The sequence below is a fragment of the Oncorhynchus gorbuscha genome, linkage group LG20, assembly GCF_021184085.1.
Source record: "Oncorhynchus gorbuscha isolate QuinsamMale2020 ecotype Even-year linkage group LG20, OgorEven_v1.0, whole genome shotgun sequence".
NCBI classification, from domain to species: Eukaryota; Metazoa; Chordata; class Actinopteri; order Salmoniformes; family Salmonidae; genus Oncorhynchus; species Oncorhynchus gorbuscha.
In genome coordinates, this window is record NC_060192.1 from 39,489,149 (window position 1) to 39,513,928 (window position 24,780).

General features: G+C 49.8%; 1 protein-coding gene across 14 annotated transcripts in view; it reads left to right on the top strand.

Moving 5' to 3' along the window:
- Positions 1 to 24,780, top strand: part of synj1 (synaptojanin 1) — a 131,051-nt gene that overhangs the window by 63,376 nt on the left and 42,895 nt on the right. For 4 of the 14 annotated variants that reach the window (XM_046317525.1, XM_046317523.1, XM_046317522.1 and 1 more), the window contains 13 exons: positions 1,355 to 1,547; positions 2,407 to 2,565; positions 7,980 to 8,136; positions 8,310 to 8,427; positions 9,005 to 9,217; positions 10,605 to 10,683; positions 13,369 to 13,534; positions 17,435 to 17,620; positions 17,889 to 17,936; positions 18,809 to 18,931; positions 19,441 to 19,479; positions 21,228 to 21,290; positions 24,138 to 24,173. In XM_046317525.1, the coding sequence (XP_046173481.1) occupies positions 1,355 to 1,547; positions 2,407 to 2,565; positions 7,980 to 8,136; positions 8,310 to 8,427; positions 9,005 to 9,217; positions 10,605 to 10,683; positions 13,369 to 13,534; positions 17,435 to 17,620; positions 17,889 to 17,936; positions 18,809 to 18,931; positions 19,441 to 19,479; positions 21,228 to 21,290; positions 24,138 to 24,173 (1,580 nt within the window). Of the gene's footprint in view, positions 1 to 1,354; positions 1,548 to 2,406; positions 2,566 to 7,979; positions 8,137 to 8,309; positions 8,428 to 9,004; positions 9,218 to 10,604; positions 10,684 to 13,368; positions 13,535 to 15,041; positions 15,056 to 17,083; positions 17,097 to 17,434; positions 17,621 to 17,888; positions 17,937 to 18,808; positions 18,932 to 19,440; positions 19,480 to 21,227; positions 21,291 to 24,137; positions 24,174 to 24,780 lie in introns of those variants that run through there. The other 10 variants (XM_046317524.1, XM_046317527.1, XM_046317528.1 and 7 more) reach the window with 8 other exon arrangements.

A 24,780-nucleotide genomic window follows, 5' to 3' on the forward strand; every position in this document is an offset into this window, starting at 1 on the left:
GGTCAGGTAATCCCTCACCACGCCCCCTACGTCAGGTAATCCCTCACCATGGTCAGGTAATCCCTCACCACGCCCCCTACGTCAGGTAATCCCTCACCATGGTCACGTAATCCCTCACCATGCCCCCTACATCAGGTAATCCCTCACCATGGTCAGGTAATCCCTCACCATGCCCCCTACATCAGGTAATCCTCACCACGCCCCCTACATCAGGTGATCCCTCACCACGCCCCTACATCAGGTAATCCCTCACCACGCCCCCTACATCAGGTAATCCCTCACCACGCCCCCTACATCAGGTAATCAATCCCTCACCACACCCCCTGGTCAGGTAATCAATCCCTCACCACGCCCCCTACATCAGGTAATCAATCCCTCACCACGCCCCTACATTAGGTAATCAATCCCTCACCACGCCCCCTACATCAGGTAATCAATCCCTCACCACGCCCCTACATCAGGTAATCAATCCCTCACCATGCCCCCTACATCAGGTAATCCCTCACCATGGTCAGGTAATCCCTCACCATGGTCACGTAATCCCTCACCATGCCCCCTACATCAGGTAATCCCTCACAATGGTCAGGTAATCCCTCACCAAGCCCCCTACGTCAGGTGATCCCTCACCACGCCCCCTACGTCAGGTAATCCCTCACCACGCCCCCTACATCAGGTAATCAATCCCTCACCACCCCCTACATCAGGTAATCAATCCCTCACCGCCCCCTACATCAGGTAATCAATCCTCACCACGCCCCCTACATTAGGTAATCAATCCCTCACCGCGCCCCCTACATCAGGTAATCAATCCCTCACCACGCCCCCTACATCAGGTAATCAATCCCTCACCATGCCCCCTACATCAGGTAATCCCTCACCATGGTCAGGTAATCCCTCACCATGGTCACGTAATCCCTCACCATGCCCCCTACATCAGGTAATCCCTCACCATGGTCAGGTAATCCCTCACCACGCCCCCTACGTCAGGTGATCCCTCACCACGCCCCTACGTCAGGTAATCCCTCACCACGCCCCCTACATCAGGTAATCAATCCCTCACCACGCCCCTACATCAGGTAATCAATCCCTCACCACGCCCCTACATCAGGTAATCAATCCCTCACCACGCCCCCTACATCAGGTAATCAATCCCTCACCACGCCCCCTACATCAGGTATGTATGAGTGATTGTTTTGGGCGATTTAATGTGGTCACATCCATATCACACCTCCAAGATAGCTGAAGAAACAGTTTTAGCAAAATGTGTTTTTCATGACATATTATTAGAAAATTTAGGGAAACATTTAACCAACTGAACGCACCCCTAATTCTGTATTATTTATTTGATTGACAGGGACGTTGCCGTGGATACCGTGAAGACTGGGATGGGCGGAGCCACAGGTAACAAAGGGGGAGTGGCCATCCGCATGCTGTTCCATACGACCAGTATCTGTTTCGTCTGCTCCCACTTCGCTGCCGGCCAATCACAGGTCAAGGAGAGGAACGACGACTACAACGAGATCACACGCAAACTCACCTTCCCCATGGTAACCACACACACACACACACACACACACACACACACACACACACACACACACACACACACACACACACACACACACACACACACACACACACACACACACACACACACACACACACACATATGTTTTACTCATGTTAACACATTTCTCCCTGTACTTCTCTCTCTGTGTGTTTTTTAAAATTATTTTATTAATTTCACCTTTATTTAACCAGGTAGGCTAGTTGAGAACAAGTTCTCGTTTTCAACTGCGACCTGGCCAAGATAAAGCATAGCAGTGTGAACAGACAACACAGAGTTACACATGGAGTAAACCATTAACAAGTCAATAACACAGTAGAGAAAAAAGAGAGTCTATATACATTGTGTGCAAAAGGCATGAGGAGGTAGGCGAATAATTACAATTTAGCAGATTAACACTGGAGTGATAAATGATCAGATGGTCATGTACAGGTAGAGATATTGGTGTGCAAAAGAGCAGAAAAGTAAATAAATAAAAACAGTATAAAAACAGTATGGGAATGAGGTAGGTGAAAATGGGTGGGCTATTTACAGATGGACTATGTACAGCTGCAGCGATCGGTTAGCTGCTCAGATAGCTGATGTTTGAAGTTGGTGAGGGAGATAAAAGTCTCCAACTTCAGTGATTTTTGCAATTCGTTCCAGTCACAGGCAGCAGAGTACTGGAACGAAAGGCGGCCAAATGAGGTGTTGGCTTTATTGCAGATCAGTGAGATACACCTGCTGGAGCGCGTGTGTGTGTGTGTGTGTGTGTGTGTGTGTGTGTGTGTGTGTGTGTGTGTGTGTGTGTGTGTGTGTGTGTGTGTGTGTGTTTAATCCTCCTTTTCTCTCTCCCCCAGGGTAGACTGCTCTACTCCCACGACTACATCTTCTGGTGCGGGGACTTTAACTACCGCATCAGTCAGCCCAACGAGGAAGTGAAGGAGTTGATCAGACAACAGAACTGGGAAGCCCTGACCGCCGGAGACCAACTGGTGGACCAGAAGAACCAGGGACTGGTAAGGAGAGACACACACACACACACACACACAGAGAGTTTGAAGCCCTGACCGCCGGAGACCAACTGGTGGACCAGAAGAACCAGGGACTGGTAAGGAGAGACACACACACACATAGAGAGTTTGAAGCCCTGACCGCCGTGGACCAGAAGAACCAGGGACTGGTAAGGAGAGACACACACACACACACACACACACACACACACACACACACACACACACACACACACACACACACACACACACACACACACACACACACACACACACACACACACACACACACACACACACACACAGTTTGTATTTCTATTGGGTCTTTGTGGGATGTCACTTCTTGCCACTAAGGGGCAGTAACACATGATGGGTCAGGTCATAGGTCAGGGAGGCAGTAATACATTATGGGTCAGGTCATAGGTCAGGGAGGGGGGAGGCAGTAATACATTATGGGTCAGGTCATAGGTCAGGGAGGGGGGAGGCAGTAATACATTATGGGTCAGGTCATAGGTCAGGGAGGGGGGAGGCAGTAATACATTATGGGTCAGGTCATAGGTCAGGGAGGGGGGAGGCAGTAATACATTATGGGTCAGGTCATAGGTCAGGGAGGCAGTAATACATTATGGGTCAGGTCATAGGTCAGGGAGGCAGTAATACATTATGGGTCAGGTCATAGGTCAGGGAGGCAGTAATACATTATGGGTCAGGTCATAGGTCAGGGAGGCAGTAATACATTATGGGTCAGGTCATAGGTCAGGGAGGGGGGAGGCAGTAATACATTATGGGTCAGGTCATAGGTCAGGGAGGCAGTAATACATTATGGGTCAGGTCATAAATTAGTTGTTATTTTTCAATTATAAATCAATCTTAATGTGAATTGGATTTAAAAGGATAACTGTCGGTGTCCAACTCTCTGGTTGTTGGCTAGATATTCTATTATATTCAGATATTTCTGCCTCACCGTTCTAAGCCATAGCCATCTCTGGTTGTTGGCCAGGCGTATTATCTCTGGTTGTTGGCCAGGGTATTATCTCTGGTTGATGTTGGCCAGGGTATTATCTCTGGTTGTTGGCCAGGCGTATTATCTCTGGTTGATGTTGGCCAGGCGTATTATCTCTGGTTGTTGGCCAGGCGTATTATCTCTGGTTGTTGGCCAGGCGTATTATCTCTGGTTGTTGGCCAGGCGTATTATCTCTGGTTGTTGGCCAGGCGTATTATCTCTGGTTGTTGGCCAGGCGTATTATCTCTGGTTGTTGGCCAGGCGTATTATCTCTGGTTGTTGGCCAGGGGTATTATCTCTAGTTGTTGGCCAGGCGTATTATCTCTAGTTGTTGGCCAGGCGTATTATCTCTGGTTGATGTTGGCCAGGCGTATTATCTCTGGTTGTTGGCCAGGCGTATTATCTCTGGTTGATGTTGGCCAGGCGTATTATCTCTGGTTGTTGGCCAGGCGTATTATCTCTGGTTGATGTTGGCCAGGCGTATTATCTCTGGTTGTTGGCCAGGCGTATTATCTCTGGTTGTTGGCCAGGCGTATTATCTCTGGTTGATGTTGGCCAGGCGTATTATCTCTGGTTGTTGGCCAGGCGTATTATCTCTGGTTGATGTTGGCCAGGCGTATTATCTCTGGTTGATGTTGGCCAGGCGTATTATCTCTGGTTGATGGCCAGGCGTATTATCTCTGGTTGATGGCCAGGCGTATTATCTCTGGTTGATGGCCAGGCGTATTATCTCTGGTTGATGGCCAGGCGTATTATCTCTGGTTGTTGGCCAGGCGTATTATCTCTGGTTGTTGGCCAGGCGTATTATCTCTGGTTGTTGGCCAGGCGTATTATCTCTGGTTGTTGGCCAGGCGTATTATCTCTGGTTTGTTGGCCAGGGATTGAAGCAGAATTATAAATCTCTGGTCCTGATGTTGGCCAGGCGTATTATCTCTGGTTGATGTTGGCCAGGCGTATTATCTCTGGTTGATGTTGGCCAGGCGTATTATCTCTGGTTGATGTTGGCCAGGCGTATTATCTCTGGTTGATGTTGGCCAGGCGTATTATCTCTGGTTGATGTTGGCCAGGCGTATTATCTCTGGTTGTTGGCCAGGCGTATTATCTCTGGTTGATGTTGGTTAACTTGTCTCTTCTGTAATGGCTTGATTGCCTTAACTACGTTGCTCTCGTTGTCAGTTATTACAAGTAGGACCTTTTCCTCTGCTATGTCCCGTCAATTCCCTCTCCGATGTGTGGATGCTAAATCCCATGGAGGTTTGAGCAACGCATGCTGTGCGCTGTTGGAGGAGGGGTGATTGAAGCAGAATGATATGCCCATAAATAAATCAGTCGGTCCTTCTTGGACGAGGGGTGATTGAAGCAGAATGATATGCCCATAAATAAATCAGTCGGTCCTTCTTGGACGAGGGGTGATTGAAGCAGAATGATATGCCCAGAAATAAATCAGTCGGTCCTTGTTGGAGGAGGGGTGATTGAAGCAGAATGATATGCCCAGAAATAAATCAGTCGGTCCTTGTTGGAGGAGGGGTGATTGAAGCAGAATGATATGCCCAGAAATAAATCAGTCGGTCCTTGTTGGAGGAGGGGTGGTTGAAGCAGAATGATATGCCCATAAATAAATCAGTCGGTCCTTGTTGGACGAGGGGTGATTGAAGCAGAATGATATGCCCAGAAATAAATCAGTCGGTCCTTGTTGGAGGAGGGGTGATTGAAGCAGAATGATATGCCCAGAAATAAATCAGTCGGTCCAATCAACCCGTTTTACTCTGGCTATGCCAGGATTTCAAAAATGTGTGATCAAGTGTTTTTGGTTGATATTTTCTGAAGGCTGGCTCATCGCACAGTCCCGTGGACTTGTCAGGCCGGATGAATAAATGAACCAGTGGTTTCCACGTGTCTAGCTCTTCTCCTGACGTTGACGTGCTGCTACTGCTACTATCTTCTCTCTGTCACCTCGTCTTCATCCTCTGATGGTTTCTACGATTCTTTGCGGACGCTGTTCAGATAAACTTTGAACTTTCCATTTTGACCTCTGTTCCACACGCTGCCTTCTTCTGACACCACAATACATTTTGCTTTTGTTCTTTCCAAACAGTGTACTCAAAACAATCGCAAACAGGGGTTTTTACCTCCAAAGCAATCCCAAATGGGGATTTACCTCCAAAACAATCCCAAACGGGGCTTTACCTCAAAAGAAACATGGCTTCATCTTTTGCTGCAGCCATTGTTCACACCTATTGGTTCAGGCTCTCAGATTTCTTCCCTTGTTAGCTGCTGATAGGTAGCGATAGTGATACACCAGCCAGGTTCATGAGGTTCTAGTAGACAGACCAGATGGTTCATGAGGTTCTAGTAGACAGACCAGATGGTCCATGAGTTCCTAGTAGACAGACCAGATGGTTCATGAGTTCCTAGTAGACAGACCAGATGGTTCATGAGTTCCTAGTAGACAGACCAGATGGTTCATGAGTTCCTAGTAGACAGACCAGATGGTTCATGAGTTCCTAGTAGACAGACCAGATGGTCCATGAGTTCCTAGTAGACAGACCAGATGGTTCATGAGAAATGTATCTAATTAATTAAAAGAGCATCTAATCAACAATGGCGTTATTTTCAATTAACTCTGAAACGCTTCCAAATATTGTCTTCAACTGCCACCAGTTTGGCCCCAAAACATTTACAGCAAAAATGAAACCTTAATATTTAACACCAATGGTGTTCACTAAGTTGATGGTTTTTATTTAGGATAATGTGTTCCGCTGTTGCCATTTAAAAAATATATATATAATCTTCATATTTGTTTGTTTTATATATTTTACATGTGATAAGGCTGCACGGAGGGACAGCGATAATTATAGACACCTGTGATAATGTTAGAGTTGCGTAAATTCAAATCTGGTATCAGGATAAATATAACAATGAGTCATTGATTTTATACTATGTATTTTTTATTAGCTAAGTAATAAATGGCAAATGCATCTTTAGTATATACGGGCTCACTGTAATACCACACAGGACAGAACAGAGAACTGACAGGATGTATGTGAACAGTATTCTTTATACTGTGATAGACAGTTCCAACCCGTCTGTTGGCCTATCACAGTAGAGACTGGGCATGGTTTAAACTTGCTCAGCCTATTGCAGGCGTTCAGGCGGGTCCCCGCCTCTTGGCGCTTCTGTTGATAGATAGTGTTGCTGTGAAGAACATCCAGGGTCTCATGCTCCATACCGTTATCTCGCACCTGGCTCCTGTTATCTAACAAAAGACCGCTTGTTCTCGCAACACCCCGCTCTGAATGTGCCCCCCCCCCCAACTCATTGAACAGTTCCTGTCTTCTGTATTTTTACATCATGAGAAAGGCCCATGGTCCTGACACGGGTAACAATGTTTCAAGTCAGCTATGTTGCATAACACACATAAATACATCCACACAAGCCAACAGCAGATAATATTCAATCACATAGATGGTAACGGCTATAATGTAAAGCACAGGATCCAACAATAATCTGATCTACCTAAAAAGGCCACTAGATGTCATCTGATAAATGTCGTAATATTTCTTGAAAGTTACCAGAATTCTGGTAGTTTACTGGTAAACTCATACCCTCACTTTGTATCCCTTTTGATGACCCATACAACCAACAGCCGTACAACATAAACCAACCAGGCCCTAAGAGGTCTTTCTGAGCTGTCTAACCTCTACCGCTGCCTCCTCTAACCCTAACCCCCTCTAGGTGTTCTGTGGGTTCAGTCTTGGTTTGAGGCAGTCTCTAACTCCTCTCTGTCCTGTCTCCTGCTCTAGGTGTTCTGTGGGTTCAGTCTTGGTTTGAGGCAGTCTCTAACTCCTCTCTGTCCTGTCTCGTCCTCTAGGTGTTCTGTGGGTTCAGTCTTGGTTTGAGGCAGTCTCTAACTCCTCTCTGTCCTGTCTCCTGCTCTAGGTGTTCTGTGGGTTCAGTCTTGGTTTGAGGCAGTCTCTAACTCCTCTCTGTCCTGTCTCGTCCTCTAGGTGTTCTGTGGGTTCAGTCTTGGTTTGAGGCAGTCTCTAACTCCTCTCTGTCCTGTCTCGTCCTCTAGGTGTTCTGTGGGTTCAGTCTTGGTTTGAGGCAGTCTCTAACTCCTCTCTGGTCCTGTCTCCTGCTCTAGGTGTTCTGTGGGTTCAGTCTTGGTTTGAGGCAGTCTCTAACTCCTCTCTGTCCTGTCTCCTGCTCTAGGTGTTCCGTGGGTTCAGGCTTGGTTTGAGGCAGTCTCTAACTCCTCTCTGTCCTGTCTCGTCCTCTAGGTGTTCTGTGGGTTCAGTCTTGGTTTGAGGCAGTCTCTAACTCCTCTCTGGTCCTGTCTCCTGCTCTAGGTGTTCTGTGGGTTCAGGCTTGGTTTGAGGCAGTCTCTAACTCCTCTCTGTCCTGTCTCCTCCTCTAGGTGTTCCGGGGGTTCATCGAGGGAAATTTGGACTTTGCTCCCACCTATAAGTACGACCTGTTCTCTGACGACTACGACACCAGTGAGAAGTGTCGTACCCCCGCCTGGACCGACCGCTGCCTATGGAAGAGGAGGAAGTGGAACTTCGACAAGACTGGTGAGAGAGGTCGGCTCGGTGTTAGGAGGATGTCTGGTCTGTCTCACTGGTTTAAATGGTGGATTGGTGTTAGGAGGATGTCTCACTGGTTTAAATGGTGGGTTGGTACTCAAGTATGAAGCAGCCATGCATAGTTTTTAACATACAGTACACGTTTACTTATGTGTGTGTAGCGGAGGAGATGAATATGGTCGGCCCAGTGGGAGAAGCAGAGGAACAGCAGCAGTACCCCTGGAGCCCCGGGGAGCTGAAATACTACGGGAGGGCTGAGCTCAAGACCTCTGATCACAGGTAACACACACACACGCGCACACACGCACAGGACTCTGAAACACTACGGGAGGGCTGATCTCAAGACCTCTGATCAGACTAGCACCGTCTAACCGGTCTCTTCATCTCTGTGTGTAGCCAGGCCTGTGATGCATGTTGAGGCTAGGTTATAGGTTATAGCTTTAAACTCCCCTCCCCAGGCTTGTGATGGCAGGGATAGATGTTGAGGCTAGGTTATAGCTTTAAACTCCTCTCCCCAGGCCTGTGATGGCAGGGATAGATGTTGAGGCTAGGTTATAGGTTATAGTGTTAATCTCCTCTCCCCAGGCCTGTGATGGCTGTGATAGATGTTGAGGCTAGGTTATAGGTTATAGCGTTAATCTCCTCTCCTCTCCCCAGGCCTGTGATGGCAGTGATAGATGTTGAGGCTAGGTTATAGGTTATAGCGTTAATCTCCTCTCCCCAGGCCTGTGATGGCTGTGATAGATGTTGAGGCTAGGTTATAGCGTTAATCTCCTCTCCCCAGGCCTGTGATGGCAGTGATAGATGTTGAGGCTAGGTTATAGGTTATAGCGTTAATCTCCTCTCCTCTCCCCAGGCCTGTGATGGCTGTGATGGATATAGATGTCCTGGAGGTGGATCCAGATGCCCGTCACCAGGTGTATAAGGAGGTGATCGCCCTGCAGGGTCCTCCCGACGGAACCATCCTGGTCTCCCTCTGTTCCTCCGGACCTGTTGATTACTTTGACGACGCGCTCATCGACGAGCTGCTGGACAAGTTCACTGTGTTTGGAGAGGTCATCCTCATCAGGTGACGGAAATACACACACACACACACAGACACAGACACAGACACAGACACAGACAGACACAGACAGACACAGACAGACAGACAGACAGACAGACAGACAGACAGACAGACAGACAGACAGACAGAGAGACAGACAGACAGACAGAGAGACAGACAGACAGACAGACAGACAGACAGACAGACAGACAGACAGACAGACAGACAGACAGACAGAGCTATGTTTTACTATACTTATTTCACTAACCCTTACCTTGACCCCTAACCGCTAACCCTTACCTTGACCCCTAACCGCTAACCCTTACCTTGACCCCTAACCGCTAACCCTTACCTTGACCCCTAACCGCTAACCCTTACCTTGACCCCTAACCGCTAACCCTTACCTTGACCGCTAACCCTTACCTTGACCCCTAACCGCTAACCCTTACCTTGACCGCTAACCCTTACCTTGACCCCTAACCGCTAACCCTTACCTTGACCGCTAACCCTTACCTTGACCGCTAACCCTTACCTTGACCGCTAACCCTTACCTTGACCGCTAACCCTTACCTTGACCCCTAACCCTAACCCTTACCTTGACCCCTAACCCTTACCTTGACCCCTAACCGCTAACCCTTACCTTGACCCCTAACCGCTAACCCTTACCTTGACCCCTAACCCTAACCCTTACCTTGACCCTTAACCGCTAACCCTTACCTTGACCCCTAACCGCTAACCCTTACCTTGACCCCTAACCCTTACCTTGACCCCTAACCGCTAACCCTTACCTTGACCCCTAACCGCTAACCCTTACCTTGACCCCTAACCGCTAACCCTTACCTTGACCCCTAACCGCTAACCCTTACCTTGACCCCTAACCGCTAACCCTTACCTTAACCCTAACCTTGACCCCTAACCCTTACCTTGCTAACCCTTACCTTGACCCCTAACCGCTAACCCTTACCTTGACCCCTAACCGCTAACCCTTACCTTGACCCCTAACCGCTAACCCTTACCTTGACCCCTAACCGCTAACCCTTACCTTGACCCCTAACCGCTAACCCTTACCTTGACCCCTAACCGCTAACCCTTACCTTGACCCCTAAACCTAACCGCTAACCCTTACCTTGACCCCTAAACCTAACCACTAACCCTAAATCTAACCTTTCAGCCTACTAGGTTGCATCCCAAATACAGGAGGTTTATCTCTCCAGGAACAGGGTTGGACAGCCCTGTCCTAAATCATTGCTGCTCCGTTAACTTGCTCACTTTTTGACAAACTTTTTTTTGCCGTCTTGCTTATAATGCAATCCGTTCTTTTTTATAAGAATCAATCACATCCATTCCAGACAATCGATCAGATATTGAACATGCATCTCTTTTAACACCCTGAATTGTCTCTCCTGTCTAGGTTTGTAGAGGAGAAGATGTGGGTGACGTTTCTGGAGGGTTATTCTGCTCTGGCTGCCCTGTCTCTGAGCGCCTCCACGGTGAGCACACAACCTTACACTGAGCATACAGATACACGGCAACACTAAGGCAACGCCACACGGCAACACTAAGACAACGCCACACGGCAACACTAAGACAACGCCACACGGCAACACTAAGACAGCGCCACACAGCAACACTAAGGCAACGCCACAGCAACACTAAGGCAACGCCACACGGCAACACTAAGGCAACGCCACACGGCAACACTAAGACAACGCCACACGGCAACACTAAGACAACGCCACACGGCAACACTGGACAACGCCACGGCAACACTAAGGCAACGCCACACGGCAACACTAAGACAACGCACAACGGCAACACTAAGGCAACGCCACACGGCAACACTAAGGCAACGCCACGGCAACACTAAGGCAACGCCACACGGCAACACTAAGACAACGCCACACGGCAACACTAAGGCAACGCCACACGGCAACACTAAGGCAACGCCACACGGCAACACTAAGGCAACGCCACACGGCAACACTAAGACAACGCCACACGGGTTACACTGACAACGCCACACGGCAACACTAAGACAACGCCACACGGCAACACTAAGACAACGCCACACGGCAACACTAAGACAACGCCACACGGCAACACTAAGACAACGCCACACGGCAACACTAAGGCAACGCCACACGGCAACACTAAGGCAACGCCACACGGCAACACTAAGGCAACGCCACACGGCAACACTAAGGCAACGCCACACGGCAACACTAAGACAACGCCACACGGCAACACTAAGGCAACGCCACACGGCAACACTAAGACAACGCCACACGGCAACACTAAGACAACGCCACGGCAACACTAAGGCAACACCACACAGCAACACTAAGGCAACGCCACGGCAACACTAAGACAACACTAAGACAACACTAAGACAACACTAAGACAACACCACACAGCAACACTAAGACAACGCCACACAGCAACACTAAGACAACGCCACGGCAACACTAAGACAACGCCACGGCAACACTAAGACAACACTAAGGCAACGCCACGGCAACACTAAGACAACACTAAGACAACGCCACACGGCAACACTAAGACAACGCCACACGGCAACACTAAGGCAACGCCACACGGCAACACTAAGGCAACGCCACACGGCAACACTAAGGCAACGCCACACGGCAACACTAAGACAACGCCACACGGCAACACTAAGACAACGCCACACGGCAACACTAAGACAACGCCACACGGCAACACTAAGGCAACGCCACGGCAACACTAAGGCAACGCCACACGGCAACACTAAGACAAAGACAACACAACGCCACACGGCAACACTAAGGCAACGCCACACGGCAACACTAAGGCAACGCCACACGGCAACACTAAGGCAACGCCACACGGCAACACTAAGACAACGCCACACGGCAACACTAAGACAACGCCACACGGCAACACTAAGACAACGCCACACGGCAACACTAAGACAACGCCACACGGCAACACTAAGACAACGCCACACGGCAACACTAAGACAACGCCACACGGCAACACTAAACAACGCCACACGGCAACACTAAGACAAACACGGCAACTAAGACAACGCCACACGGCAACACTAAGACAACGCCACACGGCAACACTAAGACAACGCCACACGGCAACACTAAGACAACGCCACACGGCAACACTAAGACAACGCCACACGGCAACGCCAAGACAACGCTAACACGGCAACACTAAGACAACGCCACACGGCAACACTAAAACAACGCCACACGGCAACACTAAAACAACGCCACACGGCAACACTAAGGACAACGCCACACGGCAACACTAAGACAACGCCACACGGCAACACTAAGACAACACACGGCAACACTAAGACAACGCCACACGGCAACACTAAGACAACGCCACAACGGCAACACTAAGACAACGCCACACGGCAACACTAAGACAACGCAACACTAAGGCAACGGCAACACTAAAACAACACTAAGACAACACTAAGACAACACCACACGGCAACACTAAGACAACGCACACAGCAACACTAAGACAAGCACAAGCAACACTAAGACAACGCCACGGCAACACTAAGACAACACTAAGGCAACGCCACGGCAACACTAAGACAACACTAAGACAACGCCACACGGCAACACTAAGGCAACGCCACACGGCAACACTAAGACAACGCCACACGGCAACACTAAGGCAACGCCACGGCAACACTAAGGCAACGCCACGGCAACACTAAGGCAACGCCACGGCAACACACTCGGGCAACGTTGATTCACACACTGTGAGAAGCTGCATTGTAATATCTCTCTGCGTGTGTCTCTGTGTGTGTGTGTGTGTGTGTGTGTCTCTGTGTGTCTCTGTGTGTCTCTCTGTGTGTGTGTGTCTCTGTGTGTGTGTGTGTCTCTGTGTCTCTGTGTGTCTCTCTGTGTCTCTGTGTGTCTCTGTGTGTGTGTGTCTCTGTGTGTCTCTGTGTGTGTGTGTGTCTCTGTGTGTCTCTGTGTGTCTCTGTGTGTCTCTGTGTGTCTCTGTGTCTCTGTGTGTCTCTCTGTGTGTGTCTCTGTGTGTCTCTGTGTGTGTCTCTGTGTGTCTCTGTGTGTCTCTGTGTGTCTCTCTGTGTGTGTGTGTCTCTGTGTGTCTCTGTGTGTCTCTCTGTGTGTGTGTGTCTCTCTGTGTGTGTGTAGGTTCTGGGTAAGGTAATAGACATCCGTCTGAAGAGTTCAGGTTGGATTAAGAGTCTGGAGGAGGAGATGAGTGTAGAGAGGATCTGTGGATCTGTCCCTACTTCCGCCAGCTCCTCTCTGCTGGCCGAGGACACTGATATGGGAGAGGATGACTACGATATGGAGGGTAAGGGAGGGGATGACTACGATATGGAGGGTAAGGGAGGGGATGACTACGATATGGAGGGTAAGGGAGGGGAGAGAATGACTACGATATGGAGGGTAAGGGAGGGGAGAGGATGACTACGATATGGAGGGTAAGGGATGACTACGATATGGAGGGTAAGGGAGGGGAGAGGATGACTACGATATGGAGGGTAAGGGAGGGGAGAGGATGACTACGATATGGAGGGTAAGGGAGAGGATGACTACGATATGGAGGGTAAGGGAGAGGATGACTACGATATGGAGGTTAAGGGAGGGGGAGGATGACTACGATATGGAGGGTAAGGGAGAGGATGACTACGATATGGAGGGTAAGGGAGGGGAGAGGATGACTACGATATGGAGGGTAAGGGAGGGGAGAGGATGACTACGATATGGAGGGTAAGGGAGGGGAGAGGATGACTACGATATGGAGGGTAAGGGAGGGGAGAGGATGACTACGATATGGAGGGTAAGGGAGAGGATGACTACGATATGGAGGGTAAGGGAGAGGATGACTACGATATGGAGGGTAAGGGAGGGGGAGGATGACTACGATATGGAGGGTAAGGGAGAGGATGACTACGATATGGAGGGTAAGGGAGGGGAGAGGATGACTATGATATGGAGGGTAAGGGAGTGGAGAGGATGACTACGATATGGAGGGTAAGGGAGGGGGGATGACTACGATATGGAGGGTAAGGGAGGGGATGACTACAATATGGAGGGTAAGGGAGAGGATGACTACGATATGGAGGGTAAGGGAGAGGATGACTACGATATGGAGGGTAAGGGGAGGATGACTACGATATGGAGGGTAAGGGGAGGATGACTACGATATGGAGGGTAAGGGAGAGGATGACTACGATATGGAGGGTAAGGGAGAGGATGACTACGATATGGGGGGTAAGGGAGGGGATGACTACGATATGGAGGGTAAGGGAGGGGATGACTACGATATGGAGGGTAAGGGAGGGGAGAGGATGACTACGATATGGAGGGTAAGGGATGACTACGATATGGAGGGTAAGGGAGGGGAGATGATGACTACGATATGGAGGTTAAGGGAGGGGAGAGGATGACTACGATATGGAGGGTAAGGAGAGGATGACTATGATATGGAGGGTAAGGGAGGGAGAGGATGACTACGATATGGAGGGTAAGGGAGGGGAGAGGATGACTACGATATGGAGGGTAAGGAGGGGAGAGGATGACTACGATATGGAGGGTAAGGGAGGGAGAGGATGACTACGATATGGAGGGTAAGGGAGGGGGGATGACTACGATATGGAGGGTAGGGGAGGGGATGACTACAATATGGAGGGTAAGGGAGAGGATGACTACGATATGAAGGGTAAGGGAGAGGATGACTACGATATGGAGGGTAAGGGAGAGGATGACTACGATATGGAGGGTAAGGGAGAGGATGACTACGATATGGAGGGTAAGGGAGGGGATGACTACGATATGGAGGGTAAGGGAGGGGATGACTACGATATGGAGGGTAAGGGAGGGGAGAGGATGACTACGATATGGAGGGTAAGGGATGACTGCGATATGGAGGGTAAGGGATGACTGCGATATGGAGGGTAAGGGAGGGGAGAGGATGACTACGATATGGAGGGTAAGGGAGGGGAGAGGATGACTACGATATGGAGGGTAAGGGAGGGGAGAGGATGACTACGATATGGAGGGTAAGGGAGAGGATGACTACGATATGGAGGGTAAGGGAGGGGGAGGATGACTACGATATGGAGGGTAAGGGAGAGGATGACTACGATATGGAGGGTAAGGGAGGGGAGAGGATGACTACGATATGGAGGGTAAGGGAGGGGAGAGGATGACTACTATATGGAGGGTAAGGGAGGGAGAGGATGGATATGGAGGGTAAGGGAGGGGGGGGATGACTACGATATGGAGGGTAAGGGAGGGGAGAGGATGACTATGATATGGAGGGTAAGGGAGAGGATGACTACGATATGGAGGGTAAGGGAGGGAGGATGACTACGATATGGAGGGTAAGGGGAGGATGACTACGATATGGAGGGTAAGGGAGGGGAGAGGATGACTACGATATGGAGGGTAAGGGAGAGGATGACTACGATATGGAGGGTAAGGGAGAGGATGACTACGATATGGAGGGTAAGGGAGGGGATGACTACGATATGGAGGGTAAGGGAGGGGATGACTACGATATGGAGGGTAAGGGAGGGAGAGGATGACTACGATATGGAGGGTAAGGGAGGGGAGAGGATGACTACGATATGGAGGGTAAGGGAGGGTAAGGGAGAGGATGACTACGATATGGAGGGAGGATGACTACGATATGGAGGGTAAGGGAGGGGAGAGGATGACTACGATATGGAGGGTAAGGGAGGGGGGAGAGGATGACTACGATATGGAGGGTAAGGGGGAGATGGATGGATGGAGGGTAAGGGAGGGGGGATGACTACGATATGGAGGGTAAGGGAGGGGGAGGATGACTACGATATGGAGGGTAAGGGAGAGGATGACTACGATATGGAGGGTAAGGGAGGGGATGACTACGATATGGAGGGAGGGAGGATGACTACGATATGGAGGGTAAGGGAGGGGAGAGGATGACTACGATATGGAGGGGGGAGGGGGAGGATGACTACGATATGGAGGGTAAGGGAGGGGGAGGATGTACGATATGGAGGGAGGGGGAGAGGATGACTACGATATGGAGGGTAAGGGAGGGGAGAGGATGACTACGATATGGAGGGTAAGGGAGGGATGACTACGATATGGAGGGTAAGGGAGGGGAGAGGATGACTACGATATGGAGGGTAAGGGAGAGGGGAGGATAAGGGAGAGGACTACGATATGGAGGGTAAGGGAGAGGGGATATGGAGGGTAAGGGAGGAGAGGATGACGATATGGAGGGTAAGGGAGGGGAGAGGATGACTACGATATGGAGGGTAAGGGGAGGATGACTACGATATGGAGGGTAAGGAGGGAGAGGATGACTACGATATGGAGGGTAAGGGAGGGGAGAGGATGACTACTAAGGGAGAGGATATGGAGGGTAAGGGAGGGGAGAGGATGACTACGATATCGAGGGTAAGGGAGGGGAGAGGATGACTACGATATGGAGGGTAAGGGAGGGGAGAGGATGACTACGATATCGAGGGTAAGGGAGGGGAGAGGATGACTACGATATCGAGGGTAAGGGAGGGGAGAGGATGACTACGATATGGAGGGTAAGGGAGGGGGTTTAAGAAGGCTGATGTAGGAGAGGATTACTACGATATGGAGGGTAAGGGAGGGGAGAGGATGACTACGATATGGAGGGTAAGGAGGGGAGAGGATGACTACGATATGGAGGGTAAGGGAGGGGGGTTTAAGAAGGCTGATGTGGGAGAGGATTACTACGATATGGAGGGTAAGGGAGGGGAGAGGATGACTACGATATGGAGGGTAAGGGAGGGGAGAGAATGACTACGATATGGAGGGTAAGGAGGGGAGAGGATGACTACGTTATGGAGGGTAAGGGAGGGGAGAGGATGTCTACGATATGGAGGGTAAGGGAGGGGAGAGGATGTCTACGATATGGAGGGTAAGGGAGGGGGGTTTAAGAAGGCTGATGTGGGAGAGGATGACTAAGGTTAAATCCATCCTCCATATTGTCTTCTTCCAAGCTGTATAGTTAGTAAAGAGAGAGCACTATGCTGAGGAACAGCCCACCGTAACAGTCCACCTCTAGGCAAGTCTATGGGCTTTTCCTACCGAGGCTTTCTGTCTTGGTAGATTTGTGCATGTGTGTGCGTGCGTGTGTGTGTGTGTGTGTGTGTGTGTGTGTGTGTGTGTGTGTGTGTGTGTGTGTGTGTATTACTTCTCTCTCTGTGTGTCTTTCCACCAGGCGATGTGGATGAGGAGGTGGAGGATATTCTCCCCCAACACCTTCAGCCTGGTGCAGGCCCCGGGCCCTTCTCCTCCCCCTCCCCCTCCCCACGGGGAAGCCCCTCTCACTCCCCCACCCACGGAGAACCAGCTGCCCCCAGCAGACCCAGCCGATCTGCCCCACGCTCTGCTGGACCACCGCAAGGTACACACACACACACACACACACACACACACACACACACACACACACACACACACACACACACACACACACACACACACACACACACACACACACACACACACACACACACACACACACACACACACACACACACACACACGTGTAAGGACATATATTGAAGGGTATATATATATATATATAGAAGGGTATATAGGATATAATAATAATAAGGATATATATATAAGGTTTACTGATATAAATGAACATTGTCATTGTGCTCTTTCAGGAGTGTTAAGTCCCTCCCCCAGCAGGAGAAGTAGCATTGACCAAGCAGGTAAAACAGTGTTAAGTGCCTCCCCCATCAGGTAAAACAGTGTTAAGTCCCTCCCCCAGCAGGAGAAGTAGCGTTGACCTAGCAGGTAAAACAGTGTTAAGTCCCTCCCCCATCAGGTAAAACAGTGTTAATTCCTTCCCCCAGCAGGTAAAACAGTGTTAAGTCCCTCCCCCAGCAGGTAAAACAGTGTTAAGTCCCTCCCCCAGCAGGTAAAACAGTGTTAAGTCCCTCCCCCAGCAGGTAAAACAGTGTTAAGTCCCTCCCCCAGCAGGTAAAACACAGGGTCCTGTGTATAGGTAGCTGTCTTCGTGCCTGTCTGCTGGTTTGGTGTTTAGTTAGCAGTGTCTTTATCTACACCAGAGTGTCCGTGTTCAGTTCCTTAGATCTACTGATTAGACCAATACTCCCAGCCTCTTATGCCATTTGAGCTGTGTTCTGAACTATGCAATTCACACACAACCTCAAACCAGCTTAATAGTCTGTGTCCCAGGTGCTGTGTGTTTGTGAAATACATTTGTGAAAAAAATATATTATAAATTCCAGTCTGGTAAAAATGAAATGTGTAATGTCGGACTAGGTATGAGAGACACTGGTGCATAACATTGATTGTTCTCTCTGTCTCTCGCTCTCTGTCTCTCGCTCTCTGTCTCTCGCTCTCTCTCTGTCTCTCGCTCTCTCTCTGTCTCTCGCTCTCTCTCTGTCTCTCGCTCTCTCTCTGTCTCTCGCTCTCTCTCTGTCTCTCGCTCTCTCTCTGTCTCTCGGTTTTTCTCTCTCTCTCTCTCACTGTCTCTCTCTCTCTCTCTCTCTCTCTCTGTCTCTCTCGCTCTCTGTCTCTCGCTCTCTCTCTCTCTCTCGCTCTCTGTCTCTCCCAGGGACTCCAGTGGACTTCCAGCCTGGTGCTCCTCAGGCCCTGGAGCCTAAACGCCCCCCTCCTCCTCGCCCCAACGCCCCGCCAGCCCGACCTGCTCCTCCTCAACGCCCTCCTCCTCCATCAGGTATTGGCTGTCTCGATATACCCCTTCACACCACGTTGACCTTGTTCTCCTACTACTATGTGCATCCCCAATTAAATATATGTATATTATATATATTATATATTTTGACCATTTTGAGGTTTATGATGATTCAGATGGTTGAATATTTTTTTTTTTCTGGTGAAATGTGTTTCTGTTTCCATGTTCTGGTAACTAGTTTACATATTGGTCCTTCTGTAGCTCAGTTGGTAGAGCATGGCGCTTGTAACGCCAGGGTAGTGGGTTCAATTCCCGGGACCACCCATACGTAGAATGTATGCACACATGACTGTAAGTCGCTTTGGATAAAAGCGTCTGCTAAATGGCATATATTATTATTATATTATTATTATATATTAGACGTCTAGAATGAACAATGAGATCCTAACAACGTCCATACCCGTCTTGATAAAAGAAACACTCGGTAACTGTAATCGATGAAGGGTGGGTGTTAAACACTGTTAACGTCACCCCTTCCTTCCTGCTTGAAGGAGGCCTAAGCCCCATGCCCGGGAGAAGAGACATGGGAGGTAAAATGGCTTTGTGTCAGACTGATCGATGTTGTGTTGTGTTAATACTGTATGGTGGCTTTATTGTGGTAGACCTGTAGCAGTTACTGTGGTGACAGACTAGTTTACGGTGGTTGTGTAATGGTGGTTTACGTGGCTTATTCGTGCAGATGGTGTGGAGATTTGTTGATTGGTTTTTGTCTGTTAAATGCTCTCCGGTATGGTAAAGGCCTAGGGGCCGGTTTCCCGGACACAGATTAAATCCTAGTCTCGGACTAAAGAAACACGTTCAAAGTATAATCTTAATATGTCCAGGGAACCAGCCCTTGGAAACTGGGTTTGATTTCAGTGTGGAATTAGGAAACCTTTTTAAGGTGGTTAACACCAGTTATACAGGAAGCGCAGTTATACAGGAAGCGCAGTTATACAGGAAGCACAGTTATATAGGAATAAAAGGCCTGGCACAGAATATTGCTGCATCAGTTAGCCTAGCCTCTTAGCCACATCAGTTAGCCTAGCCTCTTAGCCACATCGGTTAGCCTAGCCTCTTAGCCACATCAGTTACCCTCATCATCAATTAGCCCTGCCTCATCTTCAGTTAAGCCCAGCCTGATCATCAGTTAACCCCAGCCTCATCATAAGTTAGCCCCATCATCAGTTAGCCCAGCCTCATCATAATTTAGCCTCATCAGTTAGCCCCAGCCTCATCATCAGTTAGCCCCAGCCTCATCATCAGTTAGCCCCTGCCTCATCATCAGTTAGCCCCAGCCTCATCACCAGTTAGCCCCAGCCTCATCACCAGTTAGCCCCAGCCTCATCATCAGTTAGCCCCAGCCTCATCATCAGTTAGCCCCAGCCTCATCTTCAGTTAGCCCCAGCCTCATCTTCAGTTAGCCCCAGCCTCATCATCAGTTAGCCCCAGCCTCATCATCAGTTAGCCCAGCCTCCTCATCAGTTAGCCCAGCCTCCTCATCAGTTAGCCCCAGCCTCCTCATCAGTTAGCCCCACTTTCATCATCAGTTAGTCCCACTTTCATCATCAGTTAGCCCCAGCCTCATCATCAGTTAGCCCCAGCCTCATCATCAGTTAGCCCCAGCCTCATCATCAGTTAGCCCCAGCCTCATCATCAGTTAGCCCCAGCCTCCTCATCAGTTAGCCCAGCCTCCTCATCAGTTAGCCCAGCCTCCTCATCAGTTAGCCCCAGCCTCCTCATCAGTTAGCCCCAGCCTCATCATCAGTTAGCCCCAGCCTCATCATCAGTTAGCCCCAGCCTCATCAGTTAGCCCCTGCCTCATCAGTTAGCCCCTGCCTCATCATCAGTTAGCCCCGGCCTCATCATCAGTTAGCCCAGCCTCCTCATCAGTTAGCCCAGCCTCCTCATCAGTTAGCCCCAGCCTCCTCATCAGTTAGCCCCAGCCTCCTCATCAGTTAGCCCCAGCCTCCTCATCAGTTAGCCCCAGCCTCCTCATCAGTTAGCCCCAGCCTCCTCATCAGTTAGCCCCAGCCTCCTCATCAGTTAGCCCCAGCCTCATCATCAGTTAGCCCCAGCCTCATCATCAGTTAGCCCCAGCCTCATCATCAGTTAGCCCCAGCCTCATCATCAGTTAGCCCCAGCCTCCTCATCAGTTAGCCCCAGCCTCCTCATCAGTTAGCCCCAGCCTCATCATCAGTTAGCCCCTGCCTCATCATCATAACAGTGTTGTGTTGTATTGTAGTTCTGTCTTGTCCTTCATTTTGAGCCCTGTGTTTTACGTTCCTCCACTCTTAAGACTTTGGAGAATATTCTGGAGAAAATACACTAAGCCCTGCTCTGGCTAGGAGAGGCAGCGAAGGTAACACATCTGTAGATCTAGATGGGTTACTCGCGTCATGTGATCTCTGGTTTCTACACAAAGAGTTGGATAAATGGCACGTCTTTGCCACAATGTCCCCTGTGACCATCTAGACAAGGGTGAGATGTTGTCAGTCCTCAATGGCAACGTAGAAATGTTATAATTCTATGCCCCCCCCCCCCCCCCCATGTTAAAACAGACTTTGTGGCAAGTGAGTCCTCTATCTCAACTCTATGATTGTCCAATAGAATTATAACAGAAATACCCTTGTCTGGTTACTCTGAGAGTAGAATTGAATGTGTTAGTGTTGAGGTATAGGCTAGTCTATGTGTTGTTCCTTATTGAGGTATAGTGAATTTGTGATTCAGCCTATTTTAGAATAGCTCCTCGTGTTTTTGTGAAGTAGCGTTGTAATGTGATCAGAGAATCTCTTCCAGAATCAAGCAGGACTGGTCCCTTCTGTCCGTTTTACTTTGTGATTAGGGGGGTGGGTCCTCAAGATGTTTTACAATTGTTGTTGTGTTCACCCTGATTCATCTAGTCATGGGGTTGAAGATGTTGTTCACCCTGATTCACCTTAGTCATGAGGATGAGGAGTTGTTCATTGTTGGAACGGTAGGGTGTAACGGTAGGGCGTAACGGTAGGGCGTAACGGTAGGGCGTAACGGTAGGGCGAAACGGTAGGGCGAAACGGTAGGGCGAAACGGTAGGGCGTAACGGTAGGTTGAAACGGTAGGGCGTAACGGTAGGGCGAAACGGTAGGGCGTAACGGTAGGGCGAAATGGTAGGGCGAAACGGTAGGGCGAAACGGTAGGGCGAAACGGTAGGGCGAAACGGTAGGGCGAAACGGTAGGGCGAAATTAGGTTGAACCGGTATGTTGAAACGAGGGTGAAACGGTATGTTGAAACGAGGCTGAAACGGTAGGTTGAAACGGTAGGGCGAAACGGTAGGATGAAACGGTAGGTTGAAACGGTAGGTTGAAACGGTAGGGCGAACCGGTAGGGTGAAACGGTTGAAACTGTAGGGTGTAACGGTAGGTTGAAACGGTAGGGCGTAATGGTAGGGCGTAATGGTAGGTTGAAACGGTAGGGCGTAACGGTAGGTTGAAACGGTAGGGCTTAATGGTAGGTTGAAACGGTAGGTTGAAACGATAGGTTGAACCGGTATGTTGAAACTAGGGTGAAACGGTAGGTTGAAACGGTAGGGCGAAACGGTATGTTGAAACTAGGGTGAAACGGTAGGTTGAAACGGTAGGGCGAAACGGTAGATTGAAACGGTAGGCTGAAACGGTAGAGTGAAACGGTAGGGAGAACCAGTAGGGTGAAACGGTTGAAACGGTAGGGTGAAACGGTTGAAACGGTAGGTTGAAACGATAGGTTGAAACGATAGGTTGAAACGGTAGGTTGAAACGGTAGGGCGAACCGGTAGGGTGAAACGGTTGAAACTGTAGGGTGTAACGGTAGGTTGAAACGGTAGGGCATAACGGTAGGTTGAAACAGTAGGTTGAAACGGTAGGGCGTAATGGTAGGTTGAAACGGTAGGGCGTAACGGTAGGTTGAAACGGTAGGGCGAAACGGTAGGGCGTAATGGTAGGTTGAAACAGTAGGTTGAAACGGTAGGGTGTAATGGTAGGTTGAAACTGTAGGGCGTAATGGTAGGTTGAAACGGTAGGGCGTAACTAGGTTGAACCGGTATGTTGAAACTAGGGTGTAACGGTAGGGTGTAACGGTAGTTGAAACGGTTGTTGAACCGGTAGGGTGAACCGGTAGGGTGAACCGGTAGGGCGAACCGGTAGGGTGAAACGGTAGGGCGTAACGGTAGGGCGTAATGGTAGGTTGAAACGGTAGGGCGTAATGGTAGGTTGAAACGGTAGGGCGTAACGGTAGGGCGTAATGGTAGGTAGAAACGGTAGGGTGAAACTAGGTTGAACCGGTATGTTGAAACGGTAGGTTGAAACGGTATGTTGAAACGGTATGTTGAAACGGTAGGGCGAAACGGTAGGGCGTAACGGTAGGGCGTAACGGTAGGTTGAAACGGTAGGGCGTAATGGTAGGTTGAAACGGTATGTTGAAACTAGGTTGAACCGGTATGTTGAAACTAGGGCGAAACGGTAGGTTGAAACGGTAGGGCGTAATGGTAGGTTGAAACGGTATGTTGAAACTAGGTTGAACCGTTATGTTGAAACTAGGGCGAAACGGTAGGGCGAAACGGTAGGGCGAAACGGTAGGGCGAAACGGTAGGGCGAAACGGTAGAGCGAAACGGTTGAAACGGTAGGTTGAAACTAGGTTGAACCGGTATGTTGAAACTAGGGCGAAACGGTAGGGCGAAACGGTAGGGCGAAACGGTAGGGCGAAACGGTAGGGCGAAACGGTTGAAACGGTAGGTTGAAACGGTAGGGCGAAACGGTATGTTGAAACTAGGGTGAAACGGTAGGTTGAAACGGTAGGGCGAAACGGTAGATTGAAACGGTAGGGCGAAACGGTAGATTGAAACGGTAGGCTGAAACGGTAGAGCGAAACGGTAGGGAGAACCGGTAGGGTGAAACGGTTGAAACGGTAGGGTGAAACGGTTGAAACGGTAGGGTGGAACGGTTGAAACGGTAGGTTGAAACGATAGGTTGAAACGATAGGTTGAAACGGTAGGGCGTAACGGTAGGTTGAAACGGTAGGGCAAAGCGGTAGGTCGTAACGGTAGGGTGAACCGGTAGCGGTAGGGCGAAGCGGTAGGGCGAAGCGGTAGGTCGTAACGGTAGGGTGAACCGGTAGGTAGGTAACACAGTGGTTTGTAATGAAAAGTAACCTAATGTTAAAGTCTGGTTTCCTTTGTGCTGCTTCTGCCGGCGAAGGACAAAAAAGCCCTGCGCTCGCTAGACCTGCCTCAGGTGAGTAGTGATGAGACTGTTATAACAACACCTACTTTCTCAATGCTGGTCCTGGGGACCCGAAGAGGGGGGCTGGTCCTGGGGACCCGAGGAAGGGGTCTGGTCCTGGGGACCCCGAGGGGAGGGGGGGCTGGTCCTGGGGACCCCGAGGGGAGGGGGCTGGTCCTGGGGACCCCGAGGAGGGGGGCTGGTCCTGGGGACCCCGAGGAGGGGGGCCGGTCCTGGGGTGCTAGGCCAAAAACACTGCCTTATAGCATGGCTATATAATAGTGGTAACAGAAAGGAGATGAATGTACTGACTATGACTGGTCCACCTAGCTATCTGTAGATGAATGTACTGACTATGACTGGTCCACCTAGCTATCTGGAGATGAATGTACTGACTATGACTGGTCCACCTAGCTATCTGGAGATGAATGTACTGACTATGACTGGTCCACCTAGCTATCTGAAGATGAATGTACTGACTATGACTGGTCCACCTAGCTATCTGTAGATGAATGTCCTGACTATGACTGGTCCACCTAGCTATCTGGAGATGAATGTGCTGACTATGACTGGTCCACCTAGCTATCTGAAGATGAATGTCCTGACTATGACTGGTCCA